Genomic DNA, 20460 nt, shown 5'->3' on the forward strand with positions numbered 1-20460 from the left:
ACTCCAGCCTGGGCGGCAGAGCGAGACTCCGTCTCAAAAAAAAAAAAAAAAAAGATTAATGATAGCTAACCATCAATCTCTGTCAACAAAATGAATTCTGAGAAACCAATGAGTTTATGTTCTTTTACTGGGAGGCAAGAAATCTTACAGACTACAGAAAAGACATTCTGATGCCTAGGTATTTTCGTATTGAATGCCATTAGTTTATATAAGATGAACTAATTCTGAATATCTGGAACGGTGGTGTCCAATCTTTTGACTTCCCTGGGCCACGCTGGAAGAAGAACTGTCTTGGGACACATATAAAATACACTAACGACAGCTGATTAGCTTAAAAAAAGAATCACAAAAAAATCTCATAATGTTTTAATAAAGTTTACAAATTTGTGTTGAGCTGCATCCAAAGCCATCCTGGGCCATGGATTGGACAAGCTTGACCTAGAGAATGTTTGGTGATACGCACTCCAAAACCAAACCAAACCAAATCTAATGCAAAATTCTGAAAAAGATAAAATAACCCATTTCTCTACCCTACAAGATCTTGCCTAAGGGTAGCTATATGTGCAGTGATTCATGCAGCTTTGGTACAATTAGGTGTTGATAACTTTTATAGTTTTAATTCACTGGTGAATTAAACTACTGGTGTAGTTTAACAGAAACTACAAAGCAGTACCATGTAGTGGGCAAGAACTGGGCTCAAGAGTCAGACTGTCTTCATGCAAATCCCGAGTTTACCATTAAAACATGATTAATTAACCCTTTTTGCCTTGGTTTTCTCATCTATAAAACAGACAGAAAAACAGCATCATTCATATTAGGAGAATTAAATGATATGATCTGTGTATGGCACTTAGAAGAGTGCCTTGCACAAAGTTAAAGCCAGATAAGTGACAGTAATATTTTTAATATTATTTTATTTTCCAAATATTTTCAATATAGAACATTCAATTCTTGAGTAACTAGGCAAAATATTTAGTAAAGGCAAACTACGTAAAATACTGGCATACCGTGATTTTGGTTCGGGGACTGGTTTCTCCATTCCGAGACTCCTCAGGCACATTCACTTTCATGTAAGTATTTGGTGAGTTCAGCCATCTTGTTTTTTCACGCTGTTGCCTCTGTGCCATGTATTTGAGAGGAGAGAGTGGCACCGTATCGTCTTCAAAGGAAAAGGCAGTCACAGTTGCTGGGATTTCCACATCACTCTTGTGCCTAGGCTTCTCTCGAATGAGAGGATGCCTGTAAGCATAGCCTGTTCTATACCCCTAAGGGAGGGAAAAACCACATTTGAAGCATCAAACGTGTATCAACAACAGCATTTGGATCCTAATTCCTTATACAAATGATTTAGAAGACTCCTCTGCTGAAAAACAAAGAAAAAAGCATCCTTCCAAACACCACATAACTCTCATGTAACACTAGAGTTGAAATTATGCAAATTTCAAGACCTAGTTAAAGCTGATTACAGCTGATACTGCAATTTCCACTCACACAACTGTTCCTGACAAAGGAACAGTTTTAAGTTGCTGACCAGGAGTGCTTTTCTACCTATAAAACTGTTTTTGGGAAGCAAATCTCAGTGCTCATTTAAGTCTTTGTTCCTAGGTTTGAAGGCAGTCAGCCTTCTGAGCCTACACAGAAGAGAGTAAAATCTAAGATAACATTTGCCAAACCATACATGTTTTAAGGGGTTACTATCCAAAATATATAGGGAACTCAAAAAATAGCAAGAAAAGAATCCAATTAAAAATTGGGCAAAGGATCTGAATAAACATTTCTCAAAAGAAGACATACAAATGGTCAACAAATATATTAAAACATCACTAATCAAGAAAATGCAAATTAAAGCATGAGATATCATGTCCTATCTGTTAGAATCGCTACTATAAAAAAGATGAAAGACAACAAGCGTTAGAATGTAGGGAGAAAGGGACCCTTTGCACACTGTCAGTAGCAATATAAATTAGTACAGCCATTGGGGAAAACAGTACAGAGGTTCCTCATACAATTAAAAATAAAACTACCATATGACCCAGCAGTCTCACTACCAGATATATATCCAAAGGAAATGTAAGCAGTATGTCAAAGAGGTATCTGCACTCTCATGTTAGGTACACCATTATTCACAATAGCCAAGATATGGAATCATCCTAAGTGTCCACTGATGGATGGGATATCAATGTAGTACATATAACACAATGGAACAGTATTCAGCTTTAAAAAAGAAATTCTGTCAAATGTGACAACATGGATGAACCTAGAGGACATTATATTAAATGAAATAAACCAGGCACAGAAAGACAAATACCCCCATGATCTCATTTATATACAGAATCTCAAAAAGTTAAAAAAATATTAGCCAGGCATGGTGGCACACACCAAGGGTCCCAGCACAGGAGGCTGAGGTGGAAGAATGGTTTGAGCCCAGCAAGTTGAGGCTGCAAGTGAGCCCTGATTGTGTTACGGCACTCCAAGCAAGATCCTGCCTCCAACAACAACAACAACAACAACAACAACAACAACAACAACAACAACAAAAGTTGAACTCATAAAAGTAGAGTAGAATAGTGGTTCCTAGGAAGTGGGGGTGGGGAGATGTTGATCAAAGGATACAAAATTTCAGTTAGACAGGAGGAAAAAGTTCAAGAGTTATATTGTACTATGGTGACTACGGTTAATAACGATATATTGTAATCTTGAAAAAAAAAAAAACAACAACCGGGCCGGGCGCGGTGGCTCAAGCCTGTAATCCCAGCACTTTGGGAGGCCGAGACGGGTGGATCACGAGGTCAGGAGATCGAGACCATCCTGGCTAACACGGTGAAACCCCGTCTCTACTAAAAAAATACAAAAAACTAGCCGGTCGACGTGGCGGGCGCCTGTAGTCCCAGCTACTCCGGATGCTGAGGCAGGAGAATGGCGTGAACCCGGGAGGCGGAGCTTGCAGTGAGCTGAAACCGGGCCCCGCCCCCCAGCCTGGGGACAAGGAAAGCCCCCCTCCCAAAAAAAAAAAAAAAAAAAACCGACATTTGTAAGTTCTGTTTAATTCTCAAAGTTGTGGTTAAATCACACTGAAATGCTTTCCTAGGGCCAAACTCAGCTTCTGGAGGAGTATGGAGCATGTTCTACAAAAATGGAAGCATCTGCTCTTGAATTTGAAGACATTAAATCCAAGTTTTATTTCAATTTTGCAACCTACCAAGTTGTCCAGAGTCCTCATAAGCCCTTCAAACTCAATTTCGCCAACCTTCCATTTTTGATGGGAAACCATATTCACACCTCCTCCACCAGACGCTGCTATAGTGTAAGTGAAAGCTTTATACTTCTGAAAGTCCAGTACGTGGAGATTGTCCACTCCACCTGCCCCTGCTAGGGCCTGCACCTGTAATCAATGGTAAAATATACAGAGATACAAAACTATAAAGACTGTAATGAGTATTTTACTTTCAAAAAGGCACAATTTCAATTTGCCAAATATCTATAATACTTGCTCAGGCAACTAACAACAAAGACAAGATGACATGTGCCAGCAGACAGCTGAAGTATCTTTTCCACCTATCTGAAAAAGAAACCTTCCAAGACTCTGATGCTCCCTGATGGAAAACACATTTAGAGCCATATCTCTTAATATATTTTAAGCAACTGAAATCTGTTGCCAAATTTTAAATTTCTTTTCTTGAAGTTTTCCCAGGGTTATCCAGTTAATACTTTTGCTAAAAGTTATAATTTTAAGGGAATACAAAAACACCGTACTTTGAATTTAAAGATATTTAGGCAGAAGCCATCGGCTCATTATCTTAATTTAATTAAGTTTTTCATAGCCCCATTTGACAAGAGGAGGAGAGGCCATCAAAGCAAAAAAGAAGTTGATTGTTAGGACAAGTTAATGTTGCTAAAAAAAAAGGTTTTGTTGTTTTTTTCTCCCTGTTTCTTGTGGCCCTTCCAATAAATTAAGATTATTACCATTTGCTTCATGAGAATCTGCTTTATTTATTTGTTTATTTGTTTATTTATTGAGACGGAGACTCGCTCTTGTTGCCCAGGCTGGAGTACAATGGCGCGATCTCGGCTCACTGCAACCTCCGCCTCCCGAGTGGCTGGGATTACAGGCACCTGCTAATTTTGTATTTTAGTAGAGATGGGGTTTCTCCATGTTGGTCAGGCTGGTCTCGAACTACTGACCTAAGGTGATCCACCCGCCTCAGCCTCCCAAAGTGCTGGGATTACAGGTGTGAGCCACCACGCCCAGCCAAATCTGCTTGATTTAAAGAGAAAATTAGGGCCTTTAAATACATTCAGCATCTCTGATTGAAAAAAGTGGTTAATAAATATCCAACCTCTCATCATAATGAGGTTATGGAATTGTTGAAAACTGCAATTTCATAAAACTTCTGGCCCTAGTTAAACTTTTTACAAAAGTGACCACAACACATTTGACTCTTGATTTGCAGCTGTTTTTGTTTCTTAATTAGCACCATCACTAGAGGGTGAAAACAGAGAAATACGCAATTGTACTAACTTAAAAAGCAGGATTGTAGGGATAATGATGTTTATGAGGCCCTTAGATTGTGTGTGAGAAAATTTTAATTTCCTTTACTCCTATTTTCAATTCAAGAGATAACTGAGTTGACAACCCTCTCTACATAAGTAGAGCAGAACTTCTCTTAAAAGACAAAAAGCCACTAACTAATATGTATTTGGAAATAAGTACACAAAATCCAACTAAACAAGCAAACAACAAAGAATTAAAAAGGGGGAATAATGTTTCCTACCTGAATCTCACAGGCTAGCTGCACATTAAAAATATAATGAAAAGCCTCCTCGATTGTTTCTCCAAGTGCAACCACACCATGATTCCTGAGTACCAGCACCTAAAATAGAATGCCCACAGCAATCACTTGAAATAACTGGCATAGCTCACACTGTTTTCATCAACAGCAGCAGCAACAAAAATAGCTCTTTAGACAAACTCTACTACATACCTTACAACTTGGCCCCAGAACTTTCTGCAGTTGAATTCTCTCCTCCTGTTCTTCAAGTGACCCTTGGTAGTCATAATAGGCAACATCTCCCAGAATAAGAGACTCTTGAGAAATGGGAAGGATCCCACATTTCATGGAGGATACCTATTTGGTTTGGCCCATACCAAGATAACATATTTGGTTACTAAATACATTTTCATAGGAACCTGATTGTCTGGTCAGGTCAGGAAAGCACTGGCCTATTCACTGTGTTCACCATTGCAGCCCACTTTCCACGTTATTCACTTCCCACTTTGTTTTTTACACACACACACACACACACACACACACACACACAGGACTTAGGGAATACAACTCAACTTAAATGCTGTGTCAAATATTATGAAAGAAGTTTTGCTCCAAAAAAACTCAATGACCCAATTTTCAAACTGGTTAGTTGTAAAATCCAAATGCTATTTCTCCAGTTGTTTCCTAGAATGGTAGCATTTGGTCCCAAGGGCCTTTCACTTTCTGGTTATGCAGATTATTATATCAAATATGATTTTGAAAAGCAGATAGTAAAGCATCCTGTTGAGAAAGCCACACAAACAATACATCTTCCAGAGTCACTGTCAGTTTTGGCCTTTCATTGACTTACAGCTGCTGTTGCAAGGGTATGGATGTGTATCACACACTTAACATCAGGACGTGTTGAATAGATTGCAGCATGGGGACTGAATCCTGTATGGTCAATTTTCAAATTGGTACTTCCCTGGTCAACCACTTCTCCTATTATATTGACTTTTACCTGGAAAAAAATCAGAAAAACATATTTAACTGGTACATATGTATCAAAGTTTGTGTTTCACAAGCTAAACCAGGGGGTAGCAAACCTTTTTGTAAAAGGCCAGATAGTAAACATTTTGGACTTCGTGGGCCTCTGCTGCAATTATTCAAATCTGCAGCTGCAGTACAAAAGCAGCTATAAACAATCTGTAAGTTAGCAGGTATAGCTTTGTTCCCATAAACTTTATTTATAAAACAGGTGCAACAAAACTTAGTACTTGGCAAGAAGTAGTTTCCAAGAAACTGAGAAACTTAAGCTCTTCATTAGAGGTCTGAACAAGTCCGACATGTATAGAATTGGCTAGAAAACTTCTATTTGCTAACATTACAGCAAGCACCCAGAACCAAGGTAGCTCCTGTCACTCTGTAAGCTGATGACAGTGGCTAGGAGTACAGTCATGGAAAAGATAAAATACTAAGGTCAGATCCTATTCATACCAACTGAACTTTGTTTAAATCTAGCTATGAACAGTGTGTGTGTGTGTGTGTGTGTGTGTGTGTGTGTGTGTGTGTGTGTTTTTAAGATGGAGTCTCACCCTGTCGCCCAGGCTGGAGTGCTTGGCACACTGCATCCTCTGCCTCATGGGTTCAAGCGATTCTCCTGCCTCAGCCTCCCGAGTAGCTGGGATTACAGGCGTGTGCCACCACACCCAGCTAATTTTTTCTATCTTTAGTAAAAATGGGGTTTCACCATGTTGGCCAGACTGGTCTTGAACTCCTGACCTCGTGATCCACCTGCCTCAGCCTCCCAAAGTGCTGGGATTACAGGCGTGAGCCACCGCGCCTGGCCGTGTTTTTTTTTTTTTTTTTTAAGACAAATTTCTGAGTGTATAGGGTGGAAAAAAAAATCAAGATTCCCTTCAAAACATAGATAACTGATAAGACCAACTCATTTATTAGTCTCTTCAATTACGCTACTCTCTAAAACTTTTCTTTAAAACAACAACATAGTTCAAATTCCCTTCACTGTTCACCAGTAAATGTTTTTCCATCCATACCTTCTTATTCTGTCCTGTACTAAAAGCTAGAAACTGTCAGAAAAGCAGAAGAAAGCTCAGAAAAAGCAACACAGGAATGGAAAATTATACCAAATTGGAGGCTGTAGCTTCAGAAAAAGATAGGCCTCTGGGAATTATTATAATGTGGTCTTGCTCCTTACTTATTCTTACCTGGAAAAAAACAAAAAAAAACACACAAAAAACAGGGAATTACTATAAAGTGGTCCATATTTTGCAGTGGAAACATGACTACAAATATATTTACAATGAATAATTGTGAGAGATCAGGAAAAAAAAAACCCAACAAAGCAAAAATTCAAGGTCTACAACATGAAACTCCTTAAGTTTCCCTCAAGTACTTGCTAAAAAATTCTGACTTTAGTTTCTTATTTACTAGACTTATAAAAGTGCTATTTTGGGGCTCTAAGATTATTTAGGGTTAGCTACATTCATGGAAAATAAACGCTGATATTATTCAAGCCAATATAGTAATGATTATAACCTTAATTTATAACTTGGAAGTTAAGGCAAAATGGGCAAAGGAAAGCGAACAGTATCTCTTCCTAGGAAGGAATTAAAATAAAGATGGAAGGTGGAAAGGAAGAAAGGTTCTTTGTGGACTGCATCTATACCATTTCCATTGTACAGTATTTTAATACTCTTTTGCTTCCAAATAGCATCTTTTCCAAGTGTGGCAAAATAAAATATGATGGTGAATGGAAAGAATATATTTAAAAAATAAAGACCAGGGAGGAAATTTCCCCGACCTCCTCTATCTTCCTTGCCTCAAATGCTTATAAAGCCACTGATGCTCAGACATAATTATCATGGAGAGGGACGATTTTGACAGAAGGATTTCTTCCTGGATAGATTCTATGCTTGGTCTGAACCAAAGGAACAACACAGTAAGGGGAGAAGAAAGGTGGGGGAACTGTAGCCTCTCGCTTGGGAATAAGGTTTAAATCAGTATTTGGCTGCGATCTAGCATACTAGGTTTAGAGAGTAAGTCTGAAAACTGGACTTCCAGGTAAAGGTAAGAAAAGTATAGTTGCCTGCTAGTTGGAATTTTTTCAGAAAGGAATTGAAAGCTGAAGAACTCACTGAGATATAGGTATTTGCCAGGTGTGCCCATCCAAACAAGTCTACAAGTCTGTACAGGCTGGCAAGTTTACAGCGAGTAAGTTTTTCTCCCTTCACATATGAGGATGTATCTGCACCAGGAAGGTCATTGATAGGTGTGACCATGCCAAGACCTAAAAGAGCAAAAAATGTGGAGAGAGATAAAAGTCATGCAATCCCTTACCTGGAAATTAGTTGCCAGGAAGTAGCCTGCATCTGGGAGTATCCCAGCCTTGTATATAATAATCTGAAATTTATCAGCCCATACAATATTTTATTAGCTTATTCTCCTTCAGAGAGGTACACTGAGAGTAAAAATAAGTATCAGCTATCTTTGAATGCTTAGTAAAAGCTGCTTCATCTAGTGCTTGCTAAGGAGTGACTACATCAAAGGCTCACACCACTGGGGAAAAATGGTTACACAGATCTCCAAGGGTAAAACTGTTAAATACTGAGGTTATTGCTAGTTTTATGATGAAAAGACCTCAACAGAAAGCTACTTTTCTATTATCTCTCTTGATTTTTATTCAAACACACAAAAAAATTTGAGATGGAAAATAATGCATGCAAATAGTAGTATGATTTCTGTCCTACTGAAGATCTTGAAGGTCTCTAATGATCTAATTGCCAAGTTCAACTGTTACCAAGTTCAACTTTTGCTCAGTCTTCATTCTCCTTGACCTTTTTACAGCTTGACACAGTTTACACTGCCTCATTCCTAGAACTCTTCTCGAGGCCCATATGATACTATCTCAGATCTCTTGTTCCTTGTCCACCTGCTTTTCTCCAAGTTCATCTGTTCCCTTTGCCCAACTGTGGCTCTTTCCCAAAGCTCAGTCCTCCACTAAGTTCTTTCTCATTTTACATTTCCCTGCAAAAACATTACAGACTCTCGAGCCTCCCTACTGTTATTTTTGTGTGGACGACTCACTCCCTGGTCTTTAGTTCTGATCAGGTCCTCCTCCCCCATTTTCCAGCCTACTTCTCTTTTTTTTTTGTTTTTTGTTTTTTTGGTTTTTTTTTTTTTGAGATGGAGTTTTGCCCTTGTTATCCAGGCTGGAGTGCAATGGCGCGATCTCAGTTCACCATGACCTCCGCCTCCCGGGTTCAAAGTGATTCTCCTGCCTCAGCCTCCTGAGTAGCTGGGATTACAGGCATATGTCACCATGACCAGCTAATTTAGTCGTTTTAGTAGAGATGGGGTTTTTCCTTGTTGGTCAGGGTGGTCTCGAATTCATGACCTCAGATGATAGATGATCCACCCGCCTTGGCCTCCCAAAGTGGTGGGATTATAGGCCTAGGCCACTGTGCCTGGCCCCAGCCTTTTTTTTTTTTTTTTTAAAAAAGAGGCAGGGTCTCACTCTGTCACCCAGGCTGCAGTGCAGTGGTGTGATCATGGTTCACTGCAGCCTTGAACTCCTAGGCTCAAGCAATCCTTCCACCTCAGCCTCCTGAGTAGCTACGACTACAGGGCACGCTGCCACACCTGGCTAATTTTTTAATGGAGACGGGGTCTCACTATGTTGCCCAGGCTGGTCTTGAACTCCTGGCCTCCAGTGATCCTCCTGCCTTGGCCTCCCAAAGTGCTAGGATTATAGGCATGAGCCACCGTGCCCAGCCTAGCCTGCTATTTCTTACTGCCTACAACACAACAACATCAAAATTAAAAGGGTCTAAAGGTGATTTTATCTTCTCTCTCCTGGTTTTTCTTACCTTCTCTCTTCTCCTTACTTTGCTTCTAATGTTGATATTACCATTCCTGTAGGCTCAAACTCTAAGTAACCTCTACCTCTTAACCTCTCCTGGGTTACCATATATAATTTGCCACCACATTCCACGACTGTTTTCTTCATAAGGTCCCTCGTTGTCCACACTTGAGTTCAGCCCTTAACTCATGCCCTGCAATAAGCCTCATTCTTGTCCTCGACTGTAGTCCCTTTCTTTGTAAATTCATTATGCATAAAGCCATTGAGTTTTCCAAAGCACTGCTTTTAACCTGAGAATATGAGCAAGAACTTTTAAAGAGAATACTTCAATGTAAAACCTTTTAATTTTGAGATGTTTTGAAGTAATTTGAATAGTTTTAGTATATAAGCCACACAAAATAGTATAATTTCTGACAAAATTTTAGAGTCAGTCATTAACCTGTCTCCTACTCTCCCCGTAACTTTCCAACTTTAACTTCCGCTTTTCACAACACAATGTTAAGTATTTCGGGCAACTGGTTGCTATTTCCTGACCTCCGAACAGTGGCACACGGCTTTCCTCCTGCCATGCCTTTGCACATTCCAGTCAGCAGGCCAAGGTCTCCTGTAGCTCCTTGTCCCCGCCATGGAATCCAGGACACTTGCAGGGCAGCTTCTTTTACTATTTCTGTCTTCTCTGACTAGTCTTCCTCTTTGAGCTTTTGAGGTTTTCTCTTTGGAATCTTTTGTCAGCCCATACCCTCTTGTATGATTATTTAATCAATGTCCACGCTTTGAGTACTACTTCTCTATGTCTATCCGCCAAGTGTTTCTCCTAAGCTGACTGCATTTCCAATTGCTGCAATGTCTTGGCAATGCAAATGGAGCATGCCCAAAGTGGAACTTCCTCCATTTCCCAAGCCAAACTAGATCCCCAACTCTGGACTATTCTAATTTTGTTAAGAGTACTATGAAATCTCCCAGTTCATTCTTCACACAGAAAATACAGTGGTCTTTTAAAATCATCCTTCTGCTTAAAATGGCTTCCCATCAAAGTTAGGAATAAAACCCAAACTTCCAAATCCAACTGTGATATGATTTATATCCAGCCACATTAAAATCAGATTATTTTAGAAAATAGAGACAAGGTCGGCCTGGTGCAGTGGCTCATGCCTGTAATCCCAGCACTTTGGGAGGCTGAGGTGGGCAGATCACAAGGTCAGGAGTTCGAGACCAGCCTGACCAACATGGTGAAACCCCGTCTCTACTAAAAATACAAAAAATTAGCCAGGCATGGTGGCATGCACCTGTAATCCCAGCTATTCAGGAGGCTGAGGCAGGAGAATCACTTGAGCCTGGGAGGCAAAGGCTGTAGTGAGCCGAGATCAGGCCACTGTATTCCAACCTAGGTGACAGAGCAAGACTCTTGTCTCAAAACAAACAAACAAACAAACACGAACAACAAAAACAAAATTAGAGACAAAGTTTTCACTTTGTTGCTAAGCTGGTCTCGAACTCCTGGGCTCAAGCATTTTTCCCACCTCAGCCTCCCATGTGGCTGGGACTACTGACACATGCCACAGGTCCCAGCGCAGACCATGTCTTATATCATCTTATAATCTGTATAAAGTGTAGTAAATGCCTGGTTGATATGAAAAGGTAGGAGGTTCTAACACTATGTTACTCTAAGTATTAGATGTTATAAACTTAAGAACTGAACCTGAGCAGAATATGCTGCTAGAGATGTACACTGTTCCAAAGTGGAAGTAAAATTATAATGTTTAAAACTCTGCAAAACTGACATACTGAGGGGAGGTGAAGAAAAACCCGAGAAAGAATTGGCCATGATGTAATCTGCAATCTGTTGTAATGCTAGTAATCCAGTTGGGTTGTGGCCTTTCTTCATCTGTTCTTGAATAAGGCATTCCAAATCTTCCCGAAAGGCCTGTAATACACAAAAATAATGACTGAGCAAGCACATCTCACTTGCAGCAGAATGGCCCAAAAGTAACTTGCTCTGATACAATCAATCTTTCCCCCATCCGTCTTCTGAATAGCTTTTACCTGTACTATTTAAAAACAAATATAAAACACAAAACAATAAAACCAAAGCATTGGAAGCAGCAGCAAGAAGCTTGCTTTAAGGGGGGGAAACCACTAGGCATTCTTAATGTCAAAGAAAATGAGATATTGTAGTACCTATACTAGACAGGGACAGATACAACTGCTCTTATTAATATACAATTCAAGCACCAAGAAACTGCTGTAAAAAAAGGTGACCCACTCCTTGCTTACCTAAGACAGTGTCCCCAGCCGGGCGTGGTGGCTCACGCCTGTAATCCCAGCACTTTGGGAGGCCAAGGCGGGTGGATCACCTGAGGTCAGGAGTTGGAGACCAGCCTGACCAACATGGAGAAACCCCGTCTCTACTAAAAATACAAAATTAGCCAGGCATGTAATCCCAGCTACTCGGGAGGCTGAGGCAGGAGAATAGCTTGAACTTGGAAGGAGGAGGCATGCAGTGAGCCGAGATGGTGCCATTGCACTCCAGCCTGGGCAATGAAAGCGAAACTCCGTCTCAAAAAAAAAAACAAAAAAAGACAGAGTCCCCATGTGAATGGGGCACAACTTTGAATACAGAGTGACTCAATGGCAAAAGTTTTCACTGAGACATACTAAATCATCATTTCTATTTTATGATTTCCATGGCAATTCCTTAGCTCCATAAACTCTGAAAACAAATTAATAAGAGTTGAGTTCTAATTACTCTTCTGCAACACTGTGATATACGGCAGTTTTTAATGGAACTTTGGGTTCCATATGTTCCTATTCTGGAGTTTTGTATCTTTTGGGGTGGGTTGGGGTGAGGTAGTGGCAGAAACAGTATTTATATGGATCAAAATCCTGAACATTAAGAGAACGCCCCTATTCCAGTAATCCTCAAGTTACTAATATGGTTCATCATGTGAAACTTCTCCCAGTCCTTCGCATCACAAATAGTTGGTTCTGACTTTCCATCAAACCCAACTGACACTTATTTTAATAAGTTTGTCATTTGTTCTCTTGCTCATGTCTACTTCATTTTAAAGATGAAGGCTCTTGCAACGTAAGTCACTTGAGATCAGCTACTTATGTAGCAGGATGCCCTGCCAGAAATTAAGTTCCATTTCCCCCACTTTGCCTAAGAGGGAGAAGGCAGAAAATTATTCTGGAATCGCTACCTCCAAGAAGGGTAGGTACGAATACCTGGGAGATAACTGAAAAAACCTCCTTTAGAAGAGTGAATCTCTTTTGAGTCACTGACGGTGGTCTGCCTCATGAGGGTAGGAATAAAATCCCCTGGAGTCTCTGCTTAGATAGAGCCTTTCTGAGAGGGAGAGTTTCCCAGAGGTCTAGGAAACTTTTTTTTTTTCCTCGCTCTGTTGCCCAGATTGGAGTGCAGTGGCATAATCCCAGCTCACTGCAACCTCCACCTCCTGGGTTCAAGTGATTCTTCTATCTCAGCCTCCCAAGTAGCTGGGATTATAGGTGTGCACCACCATGCCCAGCTAATTTTTGTATTTTTAGTAGAGATGGGGTTTCACCATGTTGGTGAGGTTGGTCTCAAACTCCTGTCCTCAAGTGATCCACCCGTCTTGGCTGCCCAAAGTGGTGGGATTACAGGTGTGAGCCACCATGTTCAGCCAGGAACTTTTTTTAAAAAAAATAATAGCATAGGAACTCATGGTGGTAAGGGGAAATGTGGTTCTAAAGGTATGAGGTGGCAGATGTTAGGACCAGTTCTGATTCAGTGTTTGCAGTGCACTTAGAACAATAATTGAGAGGTTTCCATGATGTGAACTCTAAGAGCTGGGTGCTAATAGTTGTAATATTGGGTGCTAAACCATAAGGGACCATGGAACATCCTAACTGAGCTTAGCACAGGAAGATCCTTCCCTGATGCACTGTGGTGGCCTGCACAAGCATCTGGGTCAACAGTGAACCTATAGCTCCTGTTGAACAGTTTAAGACTGGTTTTCAACATTCTATCATGGGGAAGGGAAGTACAATGGCAGTGGTGGGCTGAACAGACTCTAGTGTGTCTCCCTCACATACATATATACAGATGCATGGATACACGACCCACACCCATCTTGGATATGGAGGCCACTGATGAACCTAGTCAGTGTAAGTCACTAAAGTTCTGGAAGAATTCAAAGAAAAGCAGAAATTCCAAGAGAAAGATGGTGTACTTTCTGCTAATAAGGCAAGTGGATATTTGAGTGATTAATTTTTAAAAATACTCATTGTGACCACATTTGAATCCTAAGTTCACGGAGCAGTTTACGCAAGTTAAATATGGCTTTTCTTTTTATAAATTCAAGGCTTGTTAAGTCTAAATCATTCACATAAGTTGAAAAACATCTGGTTCTACTGACTGTATCTAGTTCATTTAAATATACAATTTAAATCAGAAAACTGTCCTGTAAAATATCCTCTACAAAGACATACTTCATTTATCAGAAAACTCCATTAGGGAGTTTTCTTGTTCATCCAAGACCCTGTGAAGATAAGATGGCTGAGAGCTGTATACAAGACAGATGGACACCTTCATACAGATAAGTAACATAACTATTTTACCATGCTTAAGGCTCAAAGGCAAAAAATCTTCCAGATATCCTCATTTATCTTTAAAATACAGAAAACTTCTGGATACATGGCAACGGGCCAATGTGCTCTTCTGGAACTCTATCTTCCCTTCAAAACTAAACTATTTAAATTTTTCTCAGTTCAAAGTAGCTATAACCAATATTCTTTGATTCAGTTTTAAAAAGCCATAATTAATGATACCTACTATGTGTATCACTCATTATATATATTACAATAGCTTTGAAAAGTAGGCATTATCTATTTTATTAAATGTCTTGCACCTTTCTTCCAGGAAAAATTTAAGGCAACTTCCATAGATTAAAATGCTACAAAAGTACATATAGGTAAGAAAAATAAAGCTGAAGAGAAAATAAGCATAAGGAGGGTAGATGGAGCCAGGAATGAGGTTAAGATACGAGGTGAATGCCATAAAATTGTATGCATTTGCTAGAGATGGAACAAATTTTATCTCAACTCTGGCAGCCAACATGAATTAAGATAGCCTGGGCCGGGCGCGGTGGCTCAAGCCTGTAATCCCAGCACTTTGGTGGAGGCCGAGGACGGGGCGGATCACGAGGTCAGGATGATCGGAGACCATCCTGGCTAAACAAGTGAAACCCCGTCTCTACTAAAAAATACAAAAAACTACCGGGCGACGTGCGGGGCGGCCTGTAGTCCCAGACTACTCGGGGAGGTTGAGGCAGTGGAATGGCGTAGAACCCAGGAGCGGAGCTTGCAGTTAGCTGAGATCCGCCCTGCAACTCCAGGCCTGGCGACACAGCGAGGACTCCGGGTCTCAAAAAAAAAAAAAAAAAAAAGATAGCCTGCACAGTGTACTGATTCACAATGGTTTTAGATTAAAAAAAAAAAAAATAAACCAAGTGTCAAGAGAATCACAACTATTTATAAAACTGGTGAGAAATTTCTACTGGGTGGTATGAAAAAGTTAAAAAAGAAAGGTTGAAAACTTGTTCATGGACATACAGCTAGTAAATGAGAGAGGCAAGGACACAGGTCCGATGCTCTTTTTACATTAGTGAAATGCTTTCTTCATTACCATATGTCCCACAATATGTGAGTACCATTCTAAAACCTTTGGGATAGCTATGGTGTCATAGAGGGACATATAAGCCCTTCTGAAATCAAATTAAAAATAAGAGGGAAAATACGAATGTCTCCTTTAAAGCTGATGAATAGCTTCTACGCAGTATAGGTTAAAAAAAAAAAACAATTTTCAAAGTATATGAAATCTCCCCAGCCTTTTCTACAGTTCACAGTGCTTCAACAGGTAAGAATTCTTCCAGTGCAAAAAAGGTTTAATATGTTGTCATGAACATTTATAACTCATTTTTACATGTTTCAAATGTTTCTGAAATATTGTTCAGATAATTACCTAAGTCATAAAACAGTAAGTGTAAAAATTACTAATATAAGACTAATATAAAAAATGACTAATATAATTACTAATTTCAGCTGATTTTTTAAAATTTATCAGTAAATTTATTGAGCTTTCATTAAAATATTAAGATAAAAATTTTATTTATCTTTGAGATTGGTAATCATATTTTTACTAAAGTTCAACGTTAGTAATCCTTTATAGTTGACTCATTTGAGTCTCACCACAAAGCCCTGAGATAGGCAATGACTTGCTCGAGGTTACAAAGCTAATAAGTAAATGGAATAAAGATTCAAATCTGGAACCCTCAACTGGGCACAGGATCTTTTCCTAATTTTAATCAGAGTTGGGCTGTATCTCTGAAACCAAATACAACTAATAAGGTAGCAGGCATGTTGTGATCTGAAATGTTGAGTAAACCTCTTAGGCTAGATTAGAGCATTAGATTGCAATGGCAGATAAAGCAAAAATACATATATATATAGTGGCAGATTATGGTGATCCTGGAATACCAGGTTAAGTACTTGCCCTCTTGTAGCTAAGAATTCATCAAAGCATAATGAGAAACTTAATTTCTAATCACGGTGGTGAGGCCACATACTGTGCTTGTCAGATTAGCCAACAGTTCCCTGGAGTTTCCACTAAAGAAGAGTTGGGTTAGAAGATCAAACAACATATACACAAAACCATGGCATAAACTGTCTTCTTTCTCAGATACAGAAGAGCATAGAAGAGGAGGTAGTGGTAGTTGTTAAATTTTGTGAAGATGAATAAACCAGAATGCCATCAGGGTGACAGATTCAAGACCTTCAAAAACCAAAATATAGTCTAAGGAATTAAAATCTTCAAAGTGTTGCCACAAAAGCATAACGTACTTCAAATTAGCAAATCAATAGTTGCCTACTACGTGCTACATGCTATACTGCATGCTCTTATTTTAACTGTCACAACCGTGTGAGGTATTTTCCCCATTTTACCAACAAGGAAACTGAAGCTGAAGTTCAATGAGCTTCCTAATATCACATTAGAAGCTAGTAAGTGGTAGGCAAAGCAAAATTTGAACCCAGATCCAAAACAAACACTTTTATTAAAAAATTGTGTAAACAAAATGGGCAATGACGAGAAAATGTACCGACTCCTAACCTAGGTCAAAATGGCTTGGTACTGCAAAATTTCCATAGTCTGCTGCTATGTAATTTTTTCGCCATTACTACCTCATGCTTTAGCCTATGAGGTTAATGCAGCATTCTCTGATCACAACTTGCACTTCTTGAGCCCTGTTGGATCTACTTCGTCCAATGGAAGTATTGACTTCCACTGTTCTTCTTCCTAATGAATTCTTTCCTTTATTCAACACATCATAAATGCTACCTTCTCCTTGAAGTTACCTAATCATCCAAGTTAGGAGGAATCTCTGTATTTCTTCTCTTCTGCACTTCACTGTGAATGCTTCCCCATACTATACTTAGGGTACCTATTGTATGACTGTGATTGTTTAACTATTTTCCTACTCTGCTATACCATATTATCTGAGGACTGAAACTGTGTCTTTCACATTTCTAGATTCTCCCTGAGTGTGTAGTTCAGTGCTCAATTAATACTAAGTTAGAGTTTCTTTTCATTTTCCTAGATACAAAGAAAGTGAAGAATTTGATCTCAATCTGGACTCAGTTAAGGTAGCAAAGATCCATTTCATAGGTTATTAGCTAGAAGACAGTCTTATCAGTCTGTTACTTGAATGAGAAATCCCTCCTGTGTAATTAGGCCTGCCCATAATCTACTAGGTAAGATTTATTTTCTTTAAATAAGAAATTCATCATCATTGAAGGTTATAAACTTTTAAAAAGCCATTTAATTCTTCAACTCAAACAAAATTCTACTTGAAAACTTAATTTGCCCCCAGAACATTATAGTTTGAACAGCTCTTCAAACATGGGTCCAAAAAGTATGGGAAAAAAATCACTAGGTGAAAAGCAAAATGTTTAAGTTAGAGACATGGTGCCTCAAAAGCCTTATCTGAATCTCACACCCTTTTATTTTATACATCTATCAATGTCAAGGGAGTGAGGCTATAAACTTTGAATTAATAAAGTATGGACAAAATGAACTTCTAAAATGTCAAATATTCAGAGATTTGAGATTCATGTAGGCTAAGAATACACTTTAAGTACTCATATATTCCGGAATACTATAATCCAAAAGTAGAATTCACTTGAGGTATAACATTTTAAGGCTCTGTATCTGAGGTCAGAACTTTCAGGAGAAAGTGGCAGGAGATAAAATATTTAAGTCACAGAAAAGAGAACCAATTTGAGTTTTTAAGAAAACCTCACCTGATAAAATTATTTCAATTAATGCTAAAAAAACCCAAAAAACTCCATGTTGGCTGATTTACCAGTAATGTCTAACTTACACTCAGATAATAACACTGATAAATATTGGAGACATCAGAGATGAATTTTAAATATCCACATCTGGATATTTTACCTCAAAATTACTAGAGAGGAAGATTGGGGCAAAAAGTAAAAAAAAAAAAAAAAAAAGATTTACAGATTTGCTGCTCCCAAGGCACCCTATAATTATGTTATTAGATCTCTCCTAAAGCAGGATTAGGAGCATAACAAACTTACTTAGAATTTCTCCATTAAGAAATGTACTCATTTGGAAATAGAATACCACTGGCCCTGCTGAAAGGAGAAAAAACAAATAAACCATATTTTCTTCTGGATGGTCTTTCTCCTATATCTAAGTCTTAATTAACATAAAGTTAAAGGTTAGAATATTTTTCTTGAAGCTGTGTACAACAGAAATGTAAATAAAGTTAAGAATATTTGCATCTTAAACTTCTCAACTGACCATAGATCATGGTGACTTTTGACCAATTATTTGAATTAAGGAACACTGTTAACATTCAGGCCTTACTTCCAGTGATATCCTAAAATGTATATGGCTTTGATGTTTCTCCTTGCATCAAAATAAGCTTGCAGCAGTATGAATTGCCCTGTTATTAAAAACTATTAGTATGTCATGTGCCCAGGCTACCACCACATACACTCCTGTTATTTTTCAGAATAACACTGCACATTTGTGTCAACCAGTCTAAACTGCTTCTCATGGTGGTAAGGCTTACGAAGCCCAGCAACTGTTTTCCTTATTAAGCAGTCAAGTTCAGTAGGAGACTACTGGACAATATTCAAATGTTTAATGTTTCAAAGCCCATCCAGCTATTCACTATCCGTTTATCCATGCATTCAGAATTTAATAACTATCTCTTGTGTTCAATGTGCTATTGCTTAGTTTTTCAACTTATATGCTTCTTTAACTTTGAAAAGGCATCACTTAATTCCAAGAGTTTGTCCTGGACACTTCGTTTTGAGAAAAGGGGGTAAATTACAACTTAAGGTCTCCACAGACATTATATACGACTACAGCGGACAAAGAGAACTTGTGGATTTTCTCTACTGCAACAAAATTTTAAGCCAAATTAATTTACCAAGTGGTATTTGATTTCTAAGATAAATATTTTATTTAAAAAATTAAATATGATAAAAAGGTTGTGACATTCCAAGAAATAAGTAATACCTGAGGGCCAGAATAAGAAAATTGTTATTTTCTCAGCTCAAGGCAAAAGGGGTGATTTTGTCATCCAAATTTACATTTACATCAAAATGTCTTGTGATTACAAACTCTTCTAGGTTGTGTTGAATTAACTTGAGCATCAGGCTTTGAAAATAAGTAAGACAATATAAAAACATACAGGCAGAATTTGTTCTTTGTCATTGAATGCTATAAGTTGTACAGCCTAGTGATTACAGGTGTGAGCTTTAGAGTTTAAATTCTGACCACATCATTTAAGCTGTAAAACTTCAGCAAGTTATTTAATGTCTCTAAGTTTCAGTTTATGCATCTGTAACCTAGGCATCTTAATACTTCTTTAACTGAATTGCTTTGAGGATTAAAGACACATAATAGGTGCTTGGCACATAGTAAGTGCTTAATAAAAAAGTATTATACTTTGCTTTTATTAATTTCTCTCCTGATTTCCCTTCTACCTAAATTAACCGAGAATTTTAAATAGAAGGTGTACAAATTTGTCGCTTACAAACATGAATTAGTAAAATCTGATTTTAATCTTTATTGGTTATGGATTTTGTCTAACAGAGTGAATCCCAATATTTACAGGAGACTCACAAAATTTTTAAAAGAATTATATCAGCAGAAACACTGTAAGCTTGGGCTGAAAGGAACAAAGACAGTATAAAAGGAAAAGGAGCCTTTGGACCCCTAAAACTTCTGTAAGAAGAAAGCAGATTAAGAAAAACACAAAGTGGCAAACACAGGCTACCTTTCAAGAAAAAGGAGGATGATTTAGACAGTGGAACCAAGAACCTAGTGTGCAGAGCCAAGCACCAGGGAGGTTCAGTCCTGGTAAACAGCAGGACTGAGTCCTAACCAAAAAACTTCCAAACATTTGTCCAGATGGATTTACAATTGCTTTGGACCAGTGACTCCTTTGTATCTCCCAATTTTCTCCTTTTTGAAGAGGAACGTCTATAGCAGCTATCTTTTTTTTTTTTTTTTTTTTTGAGAAGCAGTTTCGCTCGGTCGCCCCGGCTGGAGGGCAGTGGGCGGGTTTCAGCTCACTGCAAGCTCCGCCTCCCGGGTTCACACCATTCTCCTGCCTCAGCCTCCTAAGTAGCTGGGACTACAGGCGCCCATCACCTGGCTCGGCTAGTTTTTTTTTTATTTTTTAGTAGAGACGGGGTTTCACCGTGTTAGCCAGGATGGTCTCGATCTCCTGACCTCGTGATCCGCCCGTCTCGGCC

General features: G+C 38.8%; 1 protein-coding gene across 10 annotated transcripts in view; it reads right to left on the reverse strand.

Annotated features, from left to right (window-relative positions):
• ADD3 (adducin 3) overlaps nt 1-20460 on the reverse strand; it is a 138468-nt gene that overhangs the window by 9746 nt on the left and 108262 nt on the right. For all 10 annotated transcript variants that reach the window (XM_017887154.1, XM_017887162.1, XM_017887153.1 and 7 more), the window contains 8 exons: nt 11416-11554; nt 7907-8058; nt 6896-6976; nt 5620-5769; nt 4983-5126; nt 4773-4871; nt 3200-3382; nt 1008-1265 (listed from right to left, as the gene is read on the reverse strand). In XM_017887154.1, the coding sequence (XP_017742643.1) occupies nt 1008-1265; nt 3200-3382; nt 4773-4871; nt 4983-5126; nt 5620-5769; nt 6896-6976; nt 7907-8058; nt 11416-11554 (1206 nt within the window). The remainder of the gene's footprint in view (nt 1-1007; nt 1266-3199; nt 3383-4772; nt 4872-4982; nt 5127-5619; nt 5770-6895; nt 6977-7906; nt 8059-11415; nt 11555-20460) is intronic.

Source organism: Rhinopithecus bieti, unplaced genomic scaffold (genome assembly GCF_001698545.2).
Source record: "Rhinopithecus bieti isolate Rb0 unplaced genomic scaffold, ASM169854v2 scaffold_13348, whole genome shotgun sequence".
Lineage (NCBI taxonomy): Eukaryota > Metazoa > Chordata > Mammalia > Primates > Cercopithecidae > Rhinopithecus > Rhinopithecus bieti.